The sequence below is a fragment of the Pelodiscus sinensis genome, chromosome 19, assembly GCF_052426305.1.
Source record: "Pelodiscus sinensis isolate ZL-2025 chromosome 19, ASM5242630v1, whole genome shotgun sequence".
Classification (NCBI taxonomy): domain Eukaryota; kingdom Metazoa; phylum Chordata; order Testudines; family Trionychidae; genus Pelodiscus; species Pelodiscus sinensis.
The window spans coordinates 1,298,857-1,314,157 of record NC_143070.1 but is presented as its reverse complement, the minus strand read 5'-3'; the positions used below and the strand labels follow the sequence as shown (position 1 = coordinate 1,314,157).

At 69.6% G+C, this 15,301-nt stretch overlaps 1 protein-coding gene across 24 annotated transcripts in view; it reads right to left on the bottom strand.

Moving 5' to 3' along the window:
* Window positions 1-15,060, bottom strand: part of TNXB (tenascin XB) — a 75,116-nt gene extending 60,056 nt beyond the window's left edge. For 10 of the 24 annotated variants that reach the window (XM_089771593.1, XM_089771588.1, XM_089771587.1 and 7 more), the window contains exons 1-10: window positions 14,779-15,059; window positions 14,610-14,725; window positions 9,002-9,459; window positions 8,288-8,764; window positions 7,235-7,347; window positions 6,341-6,494; window positions 5,650-5,925; window positions 2,996-3,703; window positions 1,602-1,934; window positions 1,017-1,307 (exon numbers count right to left, since the gene is read on the bottom strand). In XM_089771593.1, coding sequence (XP_089627719.1) covers window positions 1,017-1,307; window positions 1,602-1,934; window positions 2,996-3,703; window positions 5,650-5,925; window positions 6,341-6,494; window positions 7,235-7,347; window positions 8,288-8,764; window positions 9,002-9,440 — 2,791 coding nt within the window. In that variant the 5' untranslated portion in view covers window positions 9,441-9,459; window positions 14,610-14,725; window positions 14,779-15,059. Of the gene's footprint in view, window positions 1-1,016; window positions 1,308-1,601; window positions 1,935-2,995; window positions 3,704-5,649; window positions 5,926-6,340; window positions 6,495-7,234; window positions 7,348-8,287; window positions 8,765-9,001; window positions 9,460-11,757; window positions 11,998-14,609 lie in introns of all 24 variants that reach the window. The other 14 variants (XM_089771583.1, XM_089771590.1, XM_089771584.1 and 11 more) reach the window with 5 other exon arrangements.
* Window positions 15,061-15,301: the final 241 nt, after the last annotated feature.

Genomic DNA, 15,301 nt, shown 5'->3' with positions numbered 1-15,301 from the left:
GTGGGGAGAGCGGGGTACAAAGCAGACCCCCCCCCCCGATGTCTGAACGCTGGGGCTTTGCAGAGCGTGTCCGTCACACGTGTGCTTTGTGTGTGTGACGTGTCGCTGGGCTCGGGGCTGGCGTGTTTGCTCTCTGGGAGACAGCGGCAGGCGCCGCCCTCCTAGGCTACGTCGACGCTGCGCGTTTTCATGGCAAAAATATGCTAATGAGGCACTCATTTGCATGCATCATGATCTCATTTGCATATGTCCTGCCAATCCATTTTTGTGCTGGGGTTTCTGCTTGTGGACGCTTTCTTTTGGCACAAAAACCCCTTTTTCCCGCAAGATCCTTACGCCCCAAAAGGACGTCGACCGATCTGGCAGGGAAAGGGGACTTTTTGCGCAAAAAGAAAACGTCCATACGACTTGGTTTTGCGCAAAAATGGATGGGCAGAAAATATGCAAAGGAGATCAAATGAGTCCCTCATTAGCATATTTTAGCCAAGAAAACTCATAGTGTAGACGTAGCCCTATTGTGGTTACCCAGGCTATGTCTACACTACAGTGGGGGCTAGTGGTTAGAGCGGGGGGGCTGGGAGTCCGGACTCCTGGGTCCTCTCCCTGGCTTGGGGAGGGGAGTAGGGACTAGTGGTTAGAGCAGGGGGGCTGGGAGCCCGGACTCCTGGGTCCTCTCCCTGGCTTGGGGAGGGGAGTAGGGACTAGTGGTTAGAGCAGGGAGGCTGGGAGCCCGGACTCCTGGGTCTTCTCCCTGGCTTGGGGAGGGGAGTAGGGACTAGTGGTTAGAGCAGGGAGGCTGGGAGCCCGGACTCCTGGGTCCTCTCCCTGGCTTGGGGAGGGGAGTAGGGACTAGTGGTTAGAGCAGGGGGGCTGGGAGCCAGGACGACTGGGCAATGCCCCCAGCCCTGCGGAAGGACAGCAGACTGGCAGGCTAGTGAGGAGCAGAAGGGGGTGCAGGGGGGCTGCCCCAGCTGGCAGGGGGCCAAGGCGGGAGCCGCGGGGGGGAGGGGCGCTACCTGTCAGGGCTCTGGCTCTGAGCGGCGGGGAGAGCTGGCCGTGGTGCACCCCGTAGAGCGTGACGTGGTACTCGGTGTCGGGCTGCAGCCCCCCAATGTGGGTCTCCCGCTGCTCCCCCGGCATCTCGATCTCCCGGGGCACCGTGCGCCCGGCCGCGTCCTGGTAGCGCAGCAGGAAGGACTGGAACAGGCCCTGGCGCGCCCGCCACTGCAGCCCGAAGCCCTCGCTGCTCACGTTCCTCACCCCCATGGCCCCCAGCTCGATGGGCTCCGGGGCCCCACCCATAGGCGCTGCAAGAGAGAGGGCGGGGGCTAGTGGTTAGAGCGGGGAGCTGGGAGCCAGGACGCCTGGGATCCCTCCCCAACTCTGTGAGGGGAGCGGGGGCTAGTGGTTAGAGCGGGGAGCTGGGAGCCAGGACGCCTGGGATCCCTCCCCAACTCTGGGAGGGGAGCGGGGGCTAGCGGTTAGAGCAGGGGGTTGGGGGCCAGGACACCTGGGATCTCCCCGGTTCTGGGAGGGAAGTGGGGTCTAGCGGTTAGAGCAGGGGGCTGGGAGCCAGGAGGGAGTGAGGGCCGGGGCATTACCTGTCGACACGCTGGTGGAGACAGGCTCCGAGATGGTCCCGTCGGGGGCCACTCCCCGGAGCTCCACTTCGTAGCTGGTGCCGGGGCTCAGCTGGGTGAGGGTCACGCCCCTCTGCCCCCCAGGCACCTGGGCCTGCCGGGCGGGCGCCGCGGTGCCGGACTCCCAGTAGCGCAGCAGGAAGCGCCGGAAGGCGCCGGAGGAGGCCGTCCAGGTGACGCGGAACCGGTCGGGGGAGACGTCCGTCACGGCCAGGTCCCCCGGGGGCGGCCCCGGGCGGGAGACGCCGGGTGTGGGGGCCTCCAGGGGCTGCTCGGTGCTGGCTGCCTCAGGAGCTGGAGGAGCAGGAAAGGGTGAAAGGGCGCCCCCTAGAGTCCACTGGGCCTGCCCCCTTCCCTGCCCCCCAGAGCCAGCCAATCCCTGCCCTAGGGCCAGCTGCAATCTGGCGCCCCCTAGAGGGGAGAGACCCCCCCTTTCCCTGCCTCCCCAAGCCAGCCAATCCCTGCCCTAGGGCCAGCTGCAATCTGGCGCCCCCTAGAGGGGAGAGACCCCCCCTTTCCCTGCCTCCCCAAGCCAGCCAATCCCTGCCCTAGGGCCAACTGCAATCTGGTGCCCCCTAGAGAGGAGAGACCCCCGCCCCCTTCCCTGCCTCCCCAAGCCAGCCAATCCCTGCCCTAGGGCCAACTGCAATCTGGCGCCCCCTAGAGGGGAGAGACCCCGCCCCCTTCCCTGCCTCCCCAAGCCAGCCAATCCCTGCCCTAGGGCCAACTGCAATCTGGCGCCCCCTAGAGGAGAGAGACCCCACCCCCTTCCCTGCCTCCCCAAGCCAGCCAATCCCTGCCCTAGGGCCAGCTGCAATCTGGCGCCCCCTAGAGGGGAGAGACCCCCCCTTTCCCTGCCTCCCCAAGCCAGCCAATCCCTGCCCTAGGGCCAGCTGCGATCTGGTGCCCCCTAGAGGAGAGAGACCCCACCCCCTTCCCTGCCTCCCAAGCCAGCCAATCCCTGCTCTTGGGCCAGCTGCGATCTGGCGCCCCCTAGAGGGGAGAGACCCTGCCCCCTTTCCTGCCTCCCCGAGCCAGCCAATCCCTGCCCTGGATCTGGCGCCCCCTAGAGGCGACCGGCCCCTTGCCGGCTGCGTCCATGGCGGGAAGCCTGTAGGGGGTGGAAGCCAAACAGCTGCAGAAGAAAGGGTGGGGTTAACGGTGGAGGGGGGGGCGCAGTCGGCCCCCCCATGGCCATGCCAGGCCGGTGCGCACAAGCCAGCAGCCTGCGGGAGAGAGGAGGGCAGAAGGGGGAGAGGTTTAGCACCAGCGGGTGGCAATGGTGAGCAGCCGGGGGGCGCGGTGGGGGGTGCCGTGGGGTTAAGGAGCCGAGGGGGGTGGCCGCCCGGCGCTACCTGTGGAGGAGACAAACGAATAGGACTTGGAGAGCTGCCCCTGGGCCAGCCCGTGGATCTCCACCTGGTAGGTGGTGCCGGGCGCCAGGCCCTGGAGATGGACGGCCGCCGTGTCCCCCGGCACCTCCAGCTGCCCCTGGCCGCCGCCGTCAGCCACCCGCCAGTAGCGCACCACCACGCGCTCCGAGTGGCCCCGCACGCTGTCCAGCGAGACCACGATGGCGCCGGAGGAGCGGGCCACCACCCCCGGCTTGGCGTGGCGCCGCGGCTCGGTGCCCTCCGCGAAGATGCTGCTGGCCTCCTTGAAGAAGCGGGAGGGGCCCGGCTCCCTCGGGGTGGGCGCCGTGGGCCCGGGCTCCGGGTAGGGTTCGCCCAGCCGCTGGTAGACCATCCGCTGCTCCTCCGGGGACTTCGTCCACAGCAGGTAGTGGTAGATGGCCGTGGCCACGCCGGCGAGGGTCTGGTTGGCGCGCAGCGGGTAGCGGGCGGCCCGGAGGTAGCTCTCCAGCCGCTGCAGCAGCGTCCCGTTGTAACGGGACAGCTTGGCCGGGAGGTCCTTGGCCACAGTCTGCAGGAAGAGCTGGCTGGGGAGTGAGGAGGCGTTGGCCGGGGCGGGCTGGGGACCCGGCTGCCCCCCGGGGCCGGGCGGCCGGAGACGAGGCGCCGGGGGGCGGGTGGGCGGCCGGCGGGGCGGGGTGGGCGCCGGTGCTGCCGGGAGCAAATAGTGGTGCGGTTAGGGGGTCCCGTTCCCTCTCCCCCACGCCGCCCCGAGTCAGCCAGGCCCCTCCCAGGACTGGATCCGAACCGGCACCCCTAGAAAGGAAAAGCCACAGGCCCTCCGAGCCAGCCTGCCCTCCCCGCCCCCCCCAGGTCGGACAGGAGCCAGCGCCCCTAGAGGGGAGCAGCCCGTGTTCCCGAGCCAGTGCCAGGAGCTAGCTGCGAAGAGAGAAGGGAAGAGAACGGGGTTAGTCCGGCGCCCCCAGCTCCATGACCTGTGGATCCGAAATAGATGGGGGGGAGCAGGAGGGGAGGAGGGGAGGGAGGCTCCTGGGTAGCCCGGCTCCAGCCAGAAGGAAGAAATCGCTCGCTGTGGGAGAGAGGGAAGGAAAACCCCCCGCAGAAGGGTGGGGGGAAGAGAAGGAGAAACATCTGGCTCCTTTATCGATGGACGGACGCTGTAAGACAATTGGGTGGATGGATGGATGGATGGATGGATGGATGGACGGACACGTGGGAGAACAGACAGATGGACGGAGGGATGGACAGACAGGTGGATGGATGGATGCACAGTGGGATGAATGTATGTATGTACATATGGATTGCACAGGTGGATGGACAGAGGGTACGTCTACACTGCATCCCTAGTTCAAGTAACATTAGTTTGGACTAAGGGCTTTAGTCCGAACTAACGCGTCCCGGCGCGCACTTCCTGGTTCGAATCAGCTGTGATTAGAACCAGCGCGCCGGCGAGATCATGTTAATGGAGCGCGGGATATTTAAATCCCCGCTTCATTAACTACTTCAATTGTCTCCATTTGCATCCCTAGTTCGAACTAGGGATGCAGTGTAGACGTACCCAGACAGACGGATGGATGGATGGACGCACAGTGGGATGTATGTACATACGTACGGATGGATGGACGGACAGGTGGATGGACGGACAGACGGGTGGATGGACGGAGGGATGGATGGACGCACAGTGGGATGTATGAACATACGTACGGATGGACGGACGGACAGGTGGATGGACGGACAGGTGGGTGGATGGACGGAGGGATGGATGGACGCACAGTGGGATGTATGTACATACGTACGGATGGATGGACGGACAGGTGGATGGACGGACAGATGGGTGGATGGACAGAGGGATGGATGGACGCACAGTGGGATGTATGAACATACGTACGGATGGATGGACGGACAGGTGGATGGACGGACAGATGGGTGGATGGACAGAGGGATGGATGGACGCACAGTGGGATGTATGTACATACGTACGGATGGATGGACGGACAGGTGGATGGATGGACAGATGGGTGGATGGACGGAGGGATGGATGGACGCACAGTGGGATGTATGAACATACGTACGGATGGATGGACGGACAGGTGGATGGACGGACAGATGGGTGGATGGACGGATGGATGGATGGACGCACAGTGGGATGTATGTACATACGTACGGATGGATGGACGGACAGGTGGATGGACTGACAGACGGATGGGTGGATGGACAGAGGGATGGATGGACACACAGTGGGATGTATGTACATACGTACGGATGGACGGACGGACAGGTGGATGGACGGACAGGTGGGTGGATGGACGGAGGGATGGATGGACGCACAGTGGGATGTATGAACATACGTACGGATGGATGGACGGACAGGTGGGTGGATGGATGGATGGATGGATGGATGGACGCACAGTGGGATGTATGTACATTCGTACGGATGGATGGACGGACAGGTGGATGGACGGACAGACGGATGCTCTTGTCCCTCTGTGCAACTGGCACAGGCCAGTCTGTGCTGCTTTCCCTCCGTCGTTCATCCTCCCCTCCCGTTTCCTTCTTCCCCTTCCCCCCCCCCTGCCCCTCCTCTCCCACCCCCTCCACCGCTGCTCCCCGCCCCCTCCCCCGGCCCTGGTACCCACCGGTGCTGGCGCTGGCGCTGACGGGGGGGCTCTGCTCCGAGCCGCGGTGGGCGGTCAGGGTGAAGGTGTAGGGCGTGGCGCTGCGCAGGCCGGTCAGGGTGACGGTGGCGTGGTCGGGGGGCAGGGCCAGACGGGTGGGGGGCTCGGTGCTCTCCCGCCCCGCCGGGCCGTAGCGCAGGGTGTAGCCGTCGGGCTGGGCGGCCGGGGGCTCCCAGCGCAGGCTCAGCGAGGTGGCCGTGGCCCCCGTGGGGTGCAGGCTGCGGGGCGCGTCCATCCCTGGGGGGGACAGAGGGGTCAGAGTGTGGATCTCAGAGTGGGGATCGGGGCCCCTCCCTAGAGAACCCCCCGTGAGCGTTCAGAGCAGCGTGGGGCCAAGGCGCCGAGCCAGGCACGGACGGGGGCGCTACGGGGGCCCCTTTGGGAGCGCCGGCGGGATCTGGGGGTGTCGACCTGGGACCGGGGCTGGCCTTGGGCCCTCGTTCAGATCTCGTCTGGCTCCACTAGTCCTGGGCCGGGCCAGCCCGGATGTGGGGCAGACGGCTCCGACCAGGGGGCTCTGGGGATGGGCCGTCCCAGGCAGGGGGTGACTGGCTCCATCGGGGCCTTGTAAGGGGAGGACCCCCCGTCGGGTATCGCGGGAGCCTCCCCCCTTCACAGCCCCTCCCCTCACAGGCCCCCCAGCCCCACGTACGGGTGCGGACGCTCTGTGTGGCGGGGGGGCCGAGGTGCTGGGCCCGTTGGGCCCGGATGGTGACGCTGAACGCCTGGCCCGGGCCCAGCCCGGAGCGCTCGAAGGACGTGGCCGAGCCGGGCAACTTCAGGGACACGGCGCCCTCGGGGTCATCCTGGGGGGGAGAGAAAGTGGGGTTCAGGGGTGTGGGGGGCTCAGTCCTCTCAGGCACCTCCCCCCTCTGTACCCCCCAACTGTAGGGACACAGCATCCTCTGGGTCATACTGGGGGGAGAGAAAGTGGGGTTCAGGGGTGTGGGGGGCCCAGTCCTCTCAGGCACCTCCCCCCTCTGTACCCCCCAACTGTAGAGACACAGCACCCTCGGGGTCATACTGGGGGGGAGAGAAAGTGGGGTTCAGGGGTGTGGGGGGGCCCAGTCCTCTCAGGCACCTCCCCCCTCTGTACCCCCCAACTGTAGAGACACAGCACCCTCGGGGTCATACTGGGGGGGAGAGAAAGTGGGGTTCAGGGGTGTGGGGGGCCCAGTCCTCTCAGGCCCCTCCCCCCTCTGTACCCCCCAACTGTAGAGACACAGCACCCTCGGGGTCATACTGGGGGGGAGAGAAAGTGGGGTTCAGGGGTGTGGGGGGCCCAGTCCTCTCAGGCACCTCCCCCTCTGCACCCCCCAACTGCAGGGACACGGCAGTGCTGGGGGTCAGAGGGGTTGGAGAGTGGGGGGTGATATGGATCCCCTAGCTGCACCCCTCAGCCTCCTTCCTCAACCATCCGCCTCCCCTCTTGCGCCCCCCAGAAGGGAGACCCCGGGAGTAACCCCCTCCTGCCCCGCTGATCTCCCCTGCCCCCCAGGCCCAGACCCGGCTTCTGACGCCTGCCGACCCCCTGGTCCCCCGTTACCGTGGGAACGAGGTGCACGTCGTATCTGTCCACTTGGGTCCTGGGCCGAGTCCATTGGAGGCGGAAGGAGCCTTCGTCCCGGCGCGTCACCCGCAGATCCAGGGCCGGGATCTCTGGGGGGCGAGAGGGGGTGAGCGTTCTCCGGCCCCCCGCCACCCCCCCGCCCTGCGGCTGGGCCCCCAGGGACAGGCCCCATAGAGGGACAAGGCCCAGGGCCCCCCCTCCATCCACCCGGGGCCTTTGATCTGTGTCCCGTCCCGGGCGGGGGGGGGAAAGCAAACACCTGGAGGAACAAGCACAGCTCAGACGCTGCCCCCCGGCACCGCGCCCCCAGCCGGCATGAATGGGGCCGATTCTCCGGGGGAAGCCGAGCCGCTGGGGCCCGGCGCCAGGCTGATCTTGGCCGGGCGGGCGGCTCGCACAGGGGGGCTCTGTGCCCGGGGACGGGACGTCCCGGCCGCCGCACAGATCTGGGGCCAGGGCCCCCTGCCTTGGCCGTGGGTCAGGAGCGGATTAGGCAGCACAGAGGCTATTCAGCTCCATGCCCACAGCTGCCCCACACATGGGGGGAGGAATCCCCCCCCCCCCAGCCACAGGGATGGATGCCCAGGGATGTGGGAGCAGGCACAGAGAGGGACTGTGAGTCCGGGGAGAGGCGCGGGGCACTGGGAGCCGAGCGCTTGGGGCGGCCCCGGGGCATTGTGGGACGGGCGGCTGGGGTGCCCCGGGGCATTGTGGGAACAGGGGGTCAGGATTGCCCCTGGGCTCTGTGGGACAAGTGGCCAGGACACCCTGAGGACTGGTACCCCAGGGCATTGTGGGACGGGCACCTCTGGGCAGCGTGGGATGGGCGCCCCGGAGCAGTGTGGGACAGCCCCCCCCCCCCGGGGCAGTGCGGGTCGGGCGCCCTAGATCATTGAGGGCCGGGCCCCCCGGGGCAGTGCAGGGGGGCCCCCCGGGGCAGTGCAGGGGGGTCCCCTGGGACAGTGCAGGGGGGTCCCCCGGGGCAGTGCAGGGGGGCCCCCTAGGGCATGGCGAGCCGGACGGCCATACCTACGGTGCAGTCTTCGCCGGCGTAGCCCTCCTGGCACTGGCAGCGCCCGAGCCGGCACTCCCCGCGGCCCCCGCAGTCCCGGGGGCAGGCCCGGGCGGCGCAGTCGGGGCCGAGGTAGCCGGGCTGGCAGACGCAGCGCCCCTCGCGGCACCGCCCCCGCCCGCTGCAGTCGCCGGGGCAGTCGGGCCGCTCGCAGGCCGGGCCGGAGTAGCCGGGGAAGCAGGCGCAGCGGCCCCCCAGGCAGCGGCCCTGGTCGTTGCAGTCGTCGGGGCAGACGGGCGTCTGGCAGCGGGCGCCGGAGAAGCCGGGGGGGCAGAGGCAGCGCCCGGCCAGGCACTCGCCCCGGCCCCCGCAGCCGCCCGGGCACTGCGGCTCGGCGCAGGTGGGGCCGCCCCAGCCCGGCTGGCACACGCAGCTGCAGTTGGCCAGCTCGAAGGTGCCGTGCCGGCTGCACAGGCTCTGGGTGTCCGTCTGGCCTGCGGCACCGAGAGAGGGAAGGGGGGTGAAACGGCAACCTCCCTGCAGCCCCACCAGGGGGCGCTGCCTGTCTGCCCTGGCCCCGCCCCTTTTATGGCTCCACCCCTTTTTCACACCCTGGCCTCCCCTCCCACGCTGGCCCTGCCCAATATCACTCCCCTTTGTAGCTCCACCCCCTCCTCCTAAGCTCCTCCCTCCTGGCGTCCCCGCCCCCTTCGCCCCTCCCCCTCTCTGACCTGTGCTGGCCTGGGCGGTGGGGGAGGCGGGGCAGCAGCGCTTGGCCCCACACTGCTCCCGCAGCGCCCGGACCTGGGCCTCCAGCACCCGCAGCCGGCTCAGCGCCTCCCTCAGGGCGGCCCCGTCGCCCCCCCCTTCGCAGTCGCAGGCCGCGGGGGGCAGGTTGATGTGGTGGGTGAAGACCACCTGCTCGTCGCCCCCCAGCGTGTGCTCATACAGCTGGGGGGGCTGCTGCTGCTGGGGGGGGCCCCGCGCCTCCTGGGGGCCCCTCCCGGCCCCCGCTCCCCGGCTGATGCTGTAGATGTGGGAGAAGACGGTGGTGTTGGCGGGGGCCGTGGCCCGGGGGGGGCGGCGATGGGGGGCCAGGGGCCCCGCGCCGGGCGGAGGGGGCGCCCCCTGCACCAGCACCAGCAGCGACAGTAGCACCCAGGGCCCCATGGCTGGCAGGGGGGTGGACCTGTGGGGGGGAAGGCAGTTAGTGTTGGGGGCACAGACACCCCGGGCACCCCAAGATACCCCCAGGCACCCTGGCACCACACACAGCCCCAGTCCCCCCCATATCCCAGCCCCCAGGCACCACACACAGCCCCAGTCCCCCCCATATGCCAGCCCCCAGGGACCCCGGCCCCGGACAGGGCCCCAGCCTCCCCCCATATTCCAGCCCCCAGGCACCCTGGCACCACACACAGCCCCAGTCCCCCCCATATCCCAGCCCCCAGGGGCCCCGGACAGGGCCCCAGCCTCCCCCCATATCCCAGCCCCCAGGCACCCTGGCACCACACACAGCCCCAGTCCCCCCCATATCCCAGCCCCCAGGGGCCCCGGACAGGGCCCCAGCCTCCCCCCATATCCCAGCCCCCAGGCACCCTGGCACCACACACAGCCCCAGTCCCCCCCATATCCCAGCCCCCAGGCACCCTGGCACCACACACAGCCCCAGCCTCCCCCCATATCCCAGCCCCCAGGCACCCTGGCACCACACACAGCCCCAGTCCCCCCCATATCCCAGCCCCCAGGGGCCCCGGATAGGGCCCCAGCCTCCCCCCATATCCCAGCCCCCAGGCACCCTGGCACCACACACAGCCCCAGTCCCCCCCATATCCCAGCCCCCAAGCACCCTGGCACCACACACAGCCCCAGTCCCCCCCATATCCCAGCCCCCAGGGGCCCCGGACAGGGCCCCAGCCTCCCCCCATATCCCAGCCCCCAGGCACCCTGGCACCACACACAGCCCCAGTCCCCCCCCATATCCCAGCCCCCAGGCACCCTGGCACCACACACAGCCCCAGTCCCCCCATATCCCAGCCCCCAGGGACCCCGGCCCCGGACAGGGCCCCAGCCTCCCCCCATATCCCAGCCCCCAGGCACCCTGGCACCACACACAGCCCCAGTCCCCCCCATATCCCAGCCCCCAGGCACCCTGGCACCACACACAGCCCCAGCCTCCCCCCATATCCCAGCCCCCAGGCACCCTGGCACCAGACACAGCCCCAGTCCCCCCCATATCCCAGCCCCCAGGCACCCTGGCACCACACACAGCCCCAGTCCCCCCCATATCCCAGCCCCCAGGGACCCCGGCCCCGGACAGGGCCCCAGCCTCCCCCCATATCCCAGCCCCCAGGCACCCTGGCACCAGACACAGCCCCAGTCCCCCCCATATCCCAGCCCCCAGGCACCCTGGCACCAGACACAGCCCCAGTCCCCCCCATATCCCAGCCCCCAGGCACCCTGGCACCAGACACAGCCCCAGTCCCCCCCATATCCCAGCCCTCAGGGACCCCGGCCCCGGACAGGGCCCCAGTCCCCCCCATATCCCAGCCCCCAGGCACCCTGGCACCAGTCACAGCCCCAGTCCCCCCCATATCCCAGTCCCCAGGTACCCCGGCCCCGGACAGGGCCCCAGCCTCCCCCCATATCCCAGCCCCCAGGCACCCTGGCACCAGTCACAGCCCCAGTTCCCGATCCAGAGGCCGGTCGGCCGGGGTCGCCAGGCCCAGAGCTGGGGTCCGGGTGGGGGAGCAGGGCCTGGCAGGGGCCGGAGCAGGGGGCGGGGGCAGGTGCTGGGCCCCAGCGCCCCAGCGGGAACCAGGCCGGCGGAACAGCCCAGGATCATGCTGCAAAAATGTGGCTGGAGCCGGGCCGGGGGCCGCGTCCAGCAGCTGGAGGCCTGGCCCGGAGCCGGGGAAACGGGGCAAGAGCTGGGCCAGGGGAGCGGGGCGTTCGGAGGCTTCTCACGCCGGGAGAGCAGCACCGGACGGACCCCAGCGCCCGGCCCAGCCCCCCATTGGCCCAGCCCCGGGACCCCAGCCCCCCATTGGCCCAGCCCCCCATGGCCCAGCCCCCGGCCCCCCATTGGCCCAGCCCCAGGACCCTGCCCCCATTGGCCCAGCCCCGGGACCCCAGCCCCCCATTGGCCCAGCCCCCGGCCCCCGCCCCGGCCCAGCCCCAGGACCCTATGGCCCAGCCCCGGGACCCTGCCCCCCATGGCCCAGCTCCGGGACCCTATGGCCCAGCCCCCCATTGGCCCAACCCTGGGACCCTGCCCCGGCCCAGTCCCCCCATGGCCCAGCCCCCGGCCCCCGCCCCCCATGGCCCAGCCCCGGGACCCTGCCCCAGCCCAGTCCCCCCATGGCCCAGCCCCCAGCCCCCGCCCCCCATTGGCCCAGCCCCGGGACCCCGCCCCGGCCCAGCCCCCCATGGCCCAGTCCTAGGACCCACGCCCCGATATCTGGCTAAAAAGGAGCAGCCTTCGTACTGAGGTTTGCTGTCGGGGGGAGGCGGGGAATCCTGGATTCTGTCCCAGCTTCATGCCTCAGTTTCCCCTCCCCATAATGGGGCCATTGAGGGGCAGGCGCGGGAGGCCGGTGGCCGCTGGGCAGTGCTGAGCGCTGGCCCGGTGCCTGCGGCGTGCTGTTTTCACAGCTGCAGCCTTTGGTTCACACGGATTTCCAACCGCCGCTCGGCTCGGACTTCCCCTGGACTCCCAGCGGGGCTACTGCTTGGGCCACGGACAGCGCCTCAGCCCACCACACACAGACAGGGGACCCGGGCGCCCAGGCGCTAACCACTAGCCCCCGCTCCCCTCCCGCAGCCAGGAGAGAACCCAGGTGTCCTGGCTCCCAGCCCCCTGCTATATCCACTAGTCCCCACTCCCCGCCCAGAGAGAACACAGGAGTCCTGGCTCCCAACCCTGCTGCTCTAACCACTAGTCCCCACTCCCCGCCCAGAGAGAACGCAGGCGTCCTCGCTCCCAGCCCCAACCACTAGTCTCCACTCTCCTCCCAGAGAGAACGCAGGCGTCCTGGCTCCCAGCCCCCTGCTCTAACCACTAGTCCCCACTCCCCGCCCAGAGAGAACGCAGGCGTCCTGGCTCCCAGCCCCCTGCTCTAACCACTAGTCCCCACTCCCCGCCCAGAGAGAACACAGGAGTCCTGGCTCCCAACCCTGCTGCTCTAACCACTAGTCCCCACTCCCCTCCCAGAGAGAACGCAGGCGTCCTGGCTCCCAACCCCCTGCTGTATCCACTAGCCCCCGCTCCCCTTCCTGAGCCCAGAGAGAACCCAGGCGTCTTGGCTCCCAGCCCCCTGCTCTAACCACTAGTCCCCACTCCCCTTCCTGAGCCCAGAGAGAACCCAGGCGTCCTGGCTCCCAGCCCCCTGCTCTAACCACTAGTCCCAACTCCCCTCCCAGAGAGAACGCAGGCGTCCTGGCTCCCAACCCCCTGCTATATCCACTAGCCCCCGCTCCCCTTCCTGAGCCCAGAGAGAACCCAGGCGTCCTGGCTCCCGGCCCCCTGCTCTAACCACTAGTCTCCACTCCTCTCCCAGAGAGAACGCAGGCGTCCTGGCTCCCAACCCTGCTGCTCTAACCACTAGTCCCCACTCCCCTCCCAGAGAGAACGCAGGCGTCCTGGCTCCCAGCCCCCTGCTCTAACCACTAGTCCCCACTCCCCTCCCAGAGAGAACCCAGGCGTCCTGGCTCCCAGCCCCCTGCTCTAACCACTAGTCCCCACTCCCCTCCCAGAGAGAACGCAGGCCTCCTGGCTCCCAGCCCCCCCCCCCGCTCTAGCCACTAGCCTCCGCTCCCCTCTCTGAGCCCAGAGAGAACGCAGGCGTCCTGGCTCCCAGCCCCCTGCTCTAACCACTAGTCCCCACTCCCCTCCCAGAGAGAACGCAGGCGTCCTGGCTCCCAGCCCCCTGCTCTAACCACTAGTCCCCACTCCCCTCCCAGAGAGAACGCAGGCGTCCTGGCTCCCAGCCCCCCTGCTCTAACCACTAGTCCCCACTCCCCTCCCAGAGAGAACGCAGGCGTCCTGGCTCCCAACCCTGCTGCTCTAACCACTAGTCCCCACTCCCCTCCCAGAGAGAACGCAGGCGTCCTGGCTCCCAGCCCCCCCCCCCCCCCTCGGCTCTAGCCACTAGCCCCCGCTCCCCTCCCGGAGCCAGGAGAGACGCCCGCAGTCCTGGCCCTGGGGGCGCTGCGCTGCTGGTGCCCCTGAATCGCAGCCCGGAGTCTCCCTCCCCCCAGCCCGGCCGGCGCCCCTCACTCCCGCCCCGCAGCCCCGGCGAGAGCGGGCACCGCGCGGCCCGCACAGCCCCGCAGGACCCGGCCTGGCTCCGTCCCCGCGCGCTGCGGACAGCCGGGAAATTCTTCTGCGAGGAGATAAGGGCCCCACCCAGATCCCGGCCCGGCTGCGGGGGCGGAGGGGCCGCGGGGGGTGATCTGGCTCCGGGGGGGCAGCGGCCTGGCCCCTCTAGAGGGCGCTGGGAGAGTGCCCGGGCGCCCATCCCCCCCTTGCTCTAACCACTAGGCCCCGCTCCCCTGCTCCTGGCTCCCAGCCCCCCTGCTCTAATCACTAGCCCCCACTGCCCTCCCAGAGCCAGGGAGAGAACCCAGGAGTCCCGGCTCCTCCTGCTCTAACCACTAGCCCCCACGCCCCTCCCAGCCCTGGTCCCAGCCCGCTTCCCCCCACCCCGCTCTAACGAGGGTCTAGCTGGCTCGGGGGGCAGGGGCCTGGCCCCTGTAGGGGGGCAGGACGTGGGCCCACCAGCCCCCCATGTCTTTGGCCTCCCAGCCACAAACCCACGTGCTCCTGACCCCCCCCCCCCCCCGCATCCCCGGCCTCTGTCCTGCCACTCGCAGCCCCCTGCCCCAGGGACCGACCCCCTGCTCCATTCCCGGGCGCCTGTATCGGGGCGCGGTGCTGTGGGTGGGTGGGAAGGGGCCCTGGGGTGGAGGCTGTAAGGATGGGGGGTTGCTGGAAACTGGCCCCCCTGGCCTGTGCTCTGGGGGCGAGGGGCTGGGTCAGCGCTAGGAGCGGGGGAGGGGATAGCAATGGGGGGGCCCTGACCGACCCCCCCATCACTAGAACTGGGCCCCCCCCGCCTTCCACCTCTGCATCTCCGGCCCCCCGCCTTCCCCCCGTCCGACTGCCCCTCGCCATCCCTCTCTCCATCCACCTGCCCCCGCCCCCCTCCCTTCCTCCCTGCCCCCTCGCTCCCCCCCCCCCCCCCCAGCTTCTCGCGCGGGCACTTTCCAAACTCGCTGCAACCCCGCCCCACCACCTGCTGCCCCCTCGGTGCCGGCGCGTCGGGCTCGAGGACCTACCTGGGCGGGGGCGGCTGCGCCGGGCCGGGGGGTCTGCGCCCCGCTCTGGGCTTTGCGCTGCGCACTGAGCTTTGCGCTCCGGGACTCTCCCCTGCGCTCCGGGCTTTGCGCTGCGCACTGAGCTTTGCGCTCCGGGACTCTCCCCTGCGCTCCGGGCTTTGCGCTGCGCGCTCGGAGCTGGGGGATCCCGGCTCGCTGCGCGCTCCCGGCTTTGCGCTCCTCTCCCCGCTGCGCGCTCGGGGCTTTGCGCTGCGCGCTCCCGGCTTTGCGCTCCTCTCCCCGCTGCGCGCTCGGGGCTTTGCGCTGCGCGCTCCCGGCTTTGCGCTCCTCTCAATGATGCGCGCTCGGGGCAGAGGGATCCGCGCTCACTGCGCGCTCCGGACCCTTTGCTGCGCTCCGGGCTCTGCGCCCTGGGGCCGGGCGGGGGGCGGGCCGGGTGTGGCCGGGGCTGGCCCGTTCCCACTTTCATACACACGGTTCATCCCCTCGCTCCCTGCGGGGGGGGGGGGGTGATGTCATGGCCGGGCCGGGTCAGCGCCCGCTCGGGCCTGCCCCGCCCCCGCAACCTCAGCCCGGCCCTGGCTTCTCACCCCGCGTGGAGGGCAGGATCCCAGCCAGGCTGGTAGCTCCAGGCGCTGCACCCCCAGCAGAGCGGGTCCCATATGGCCCCCACCGGGTCTCTCATGCCCTAG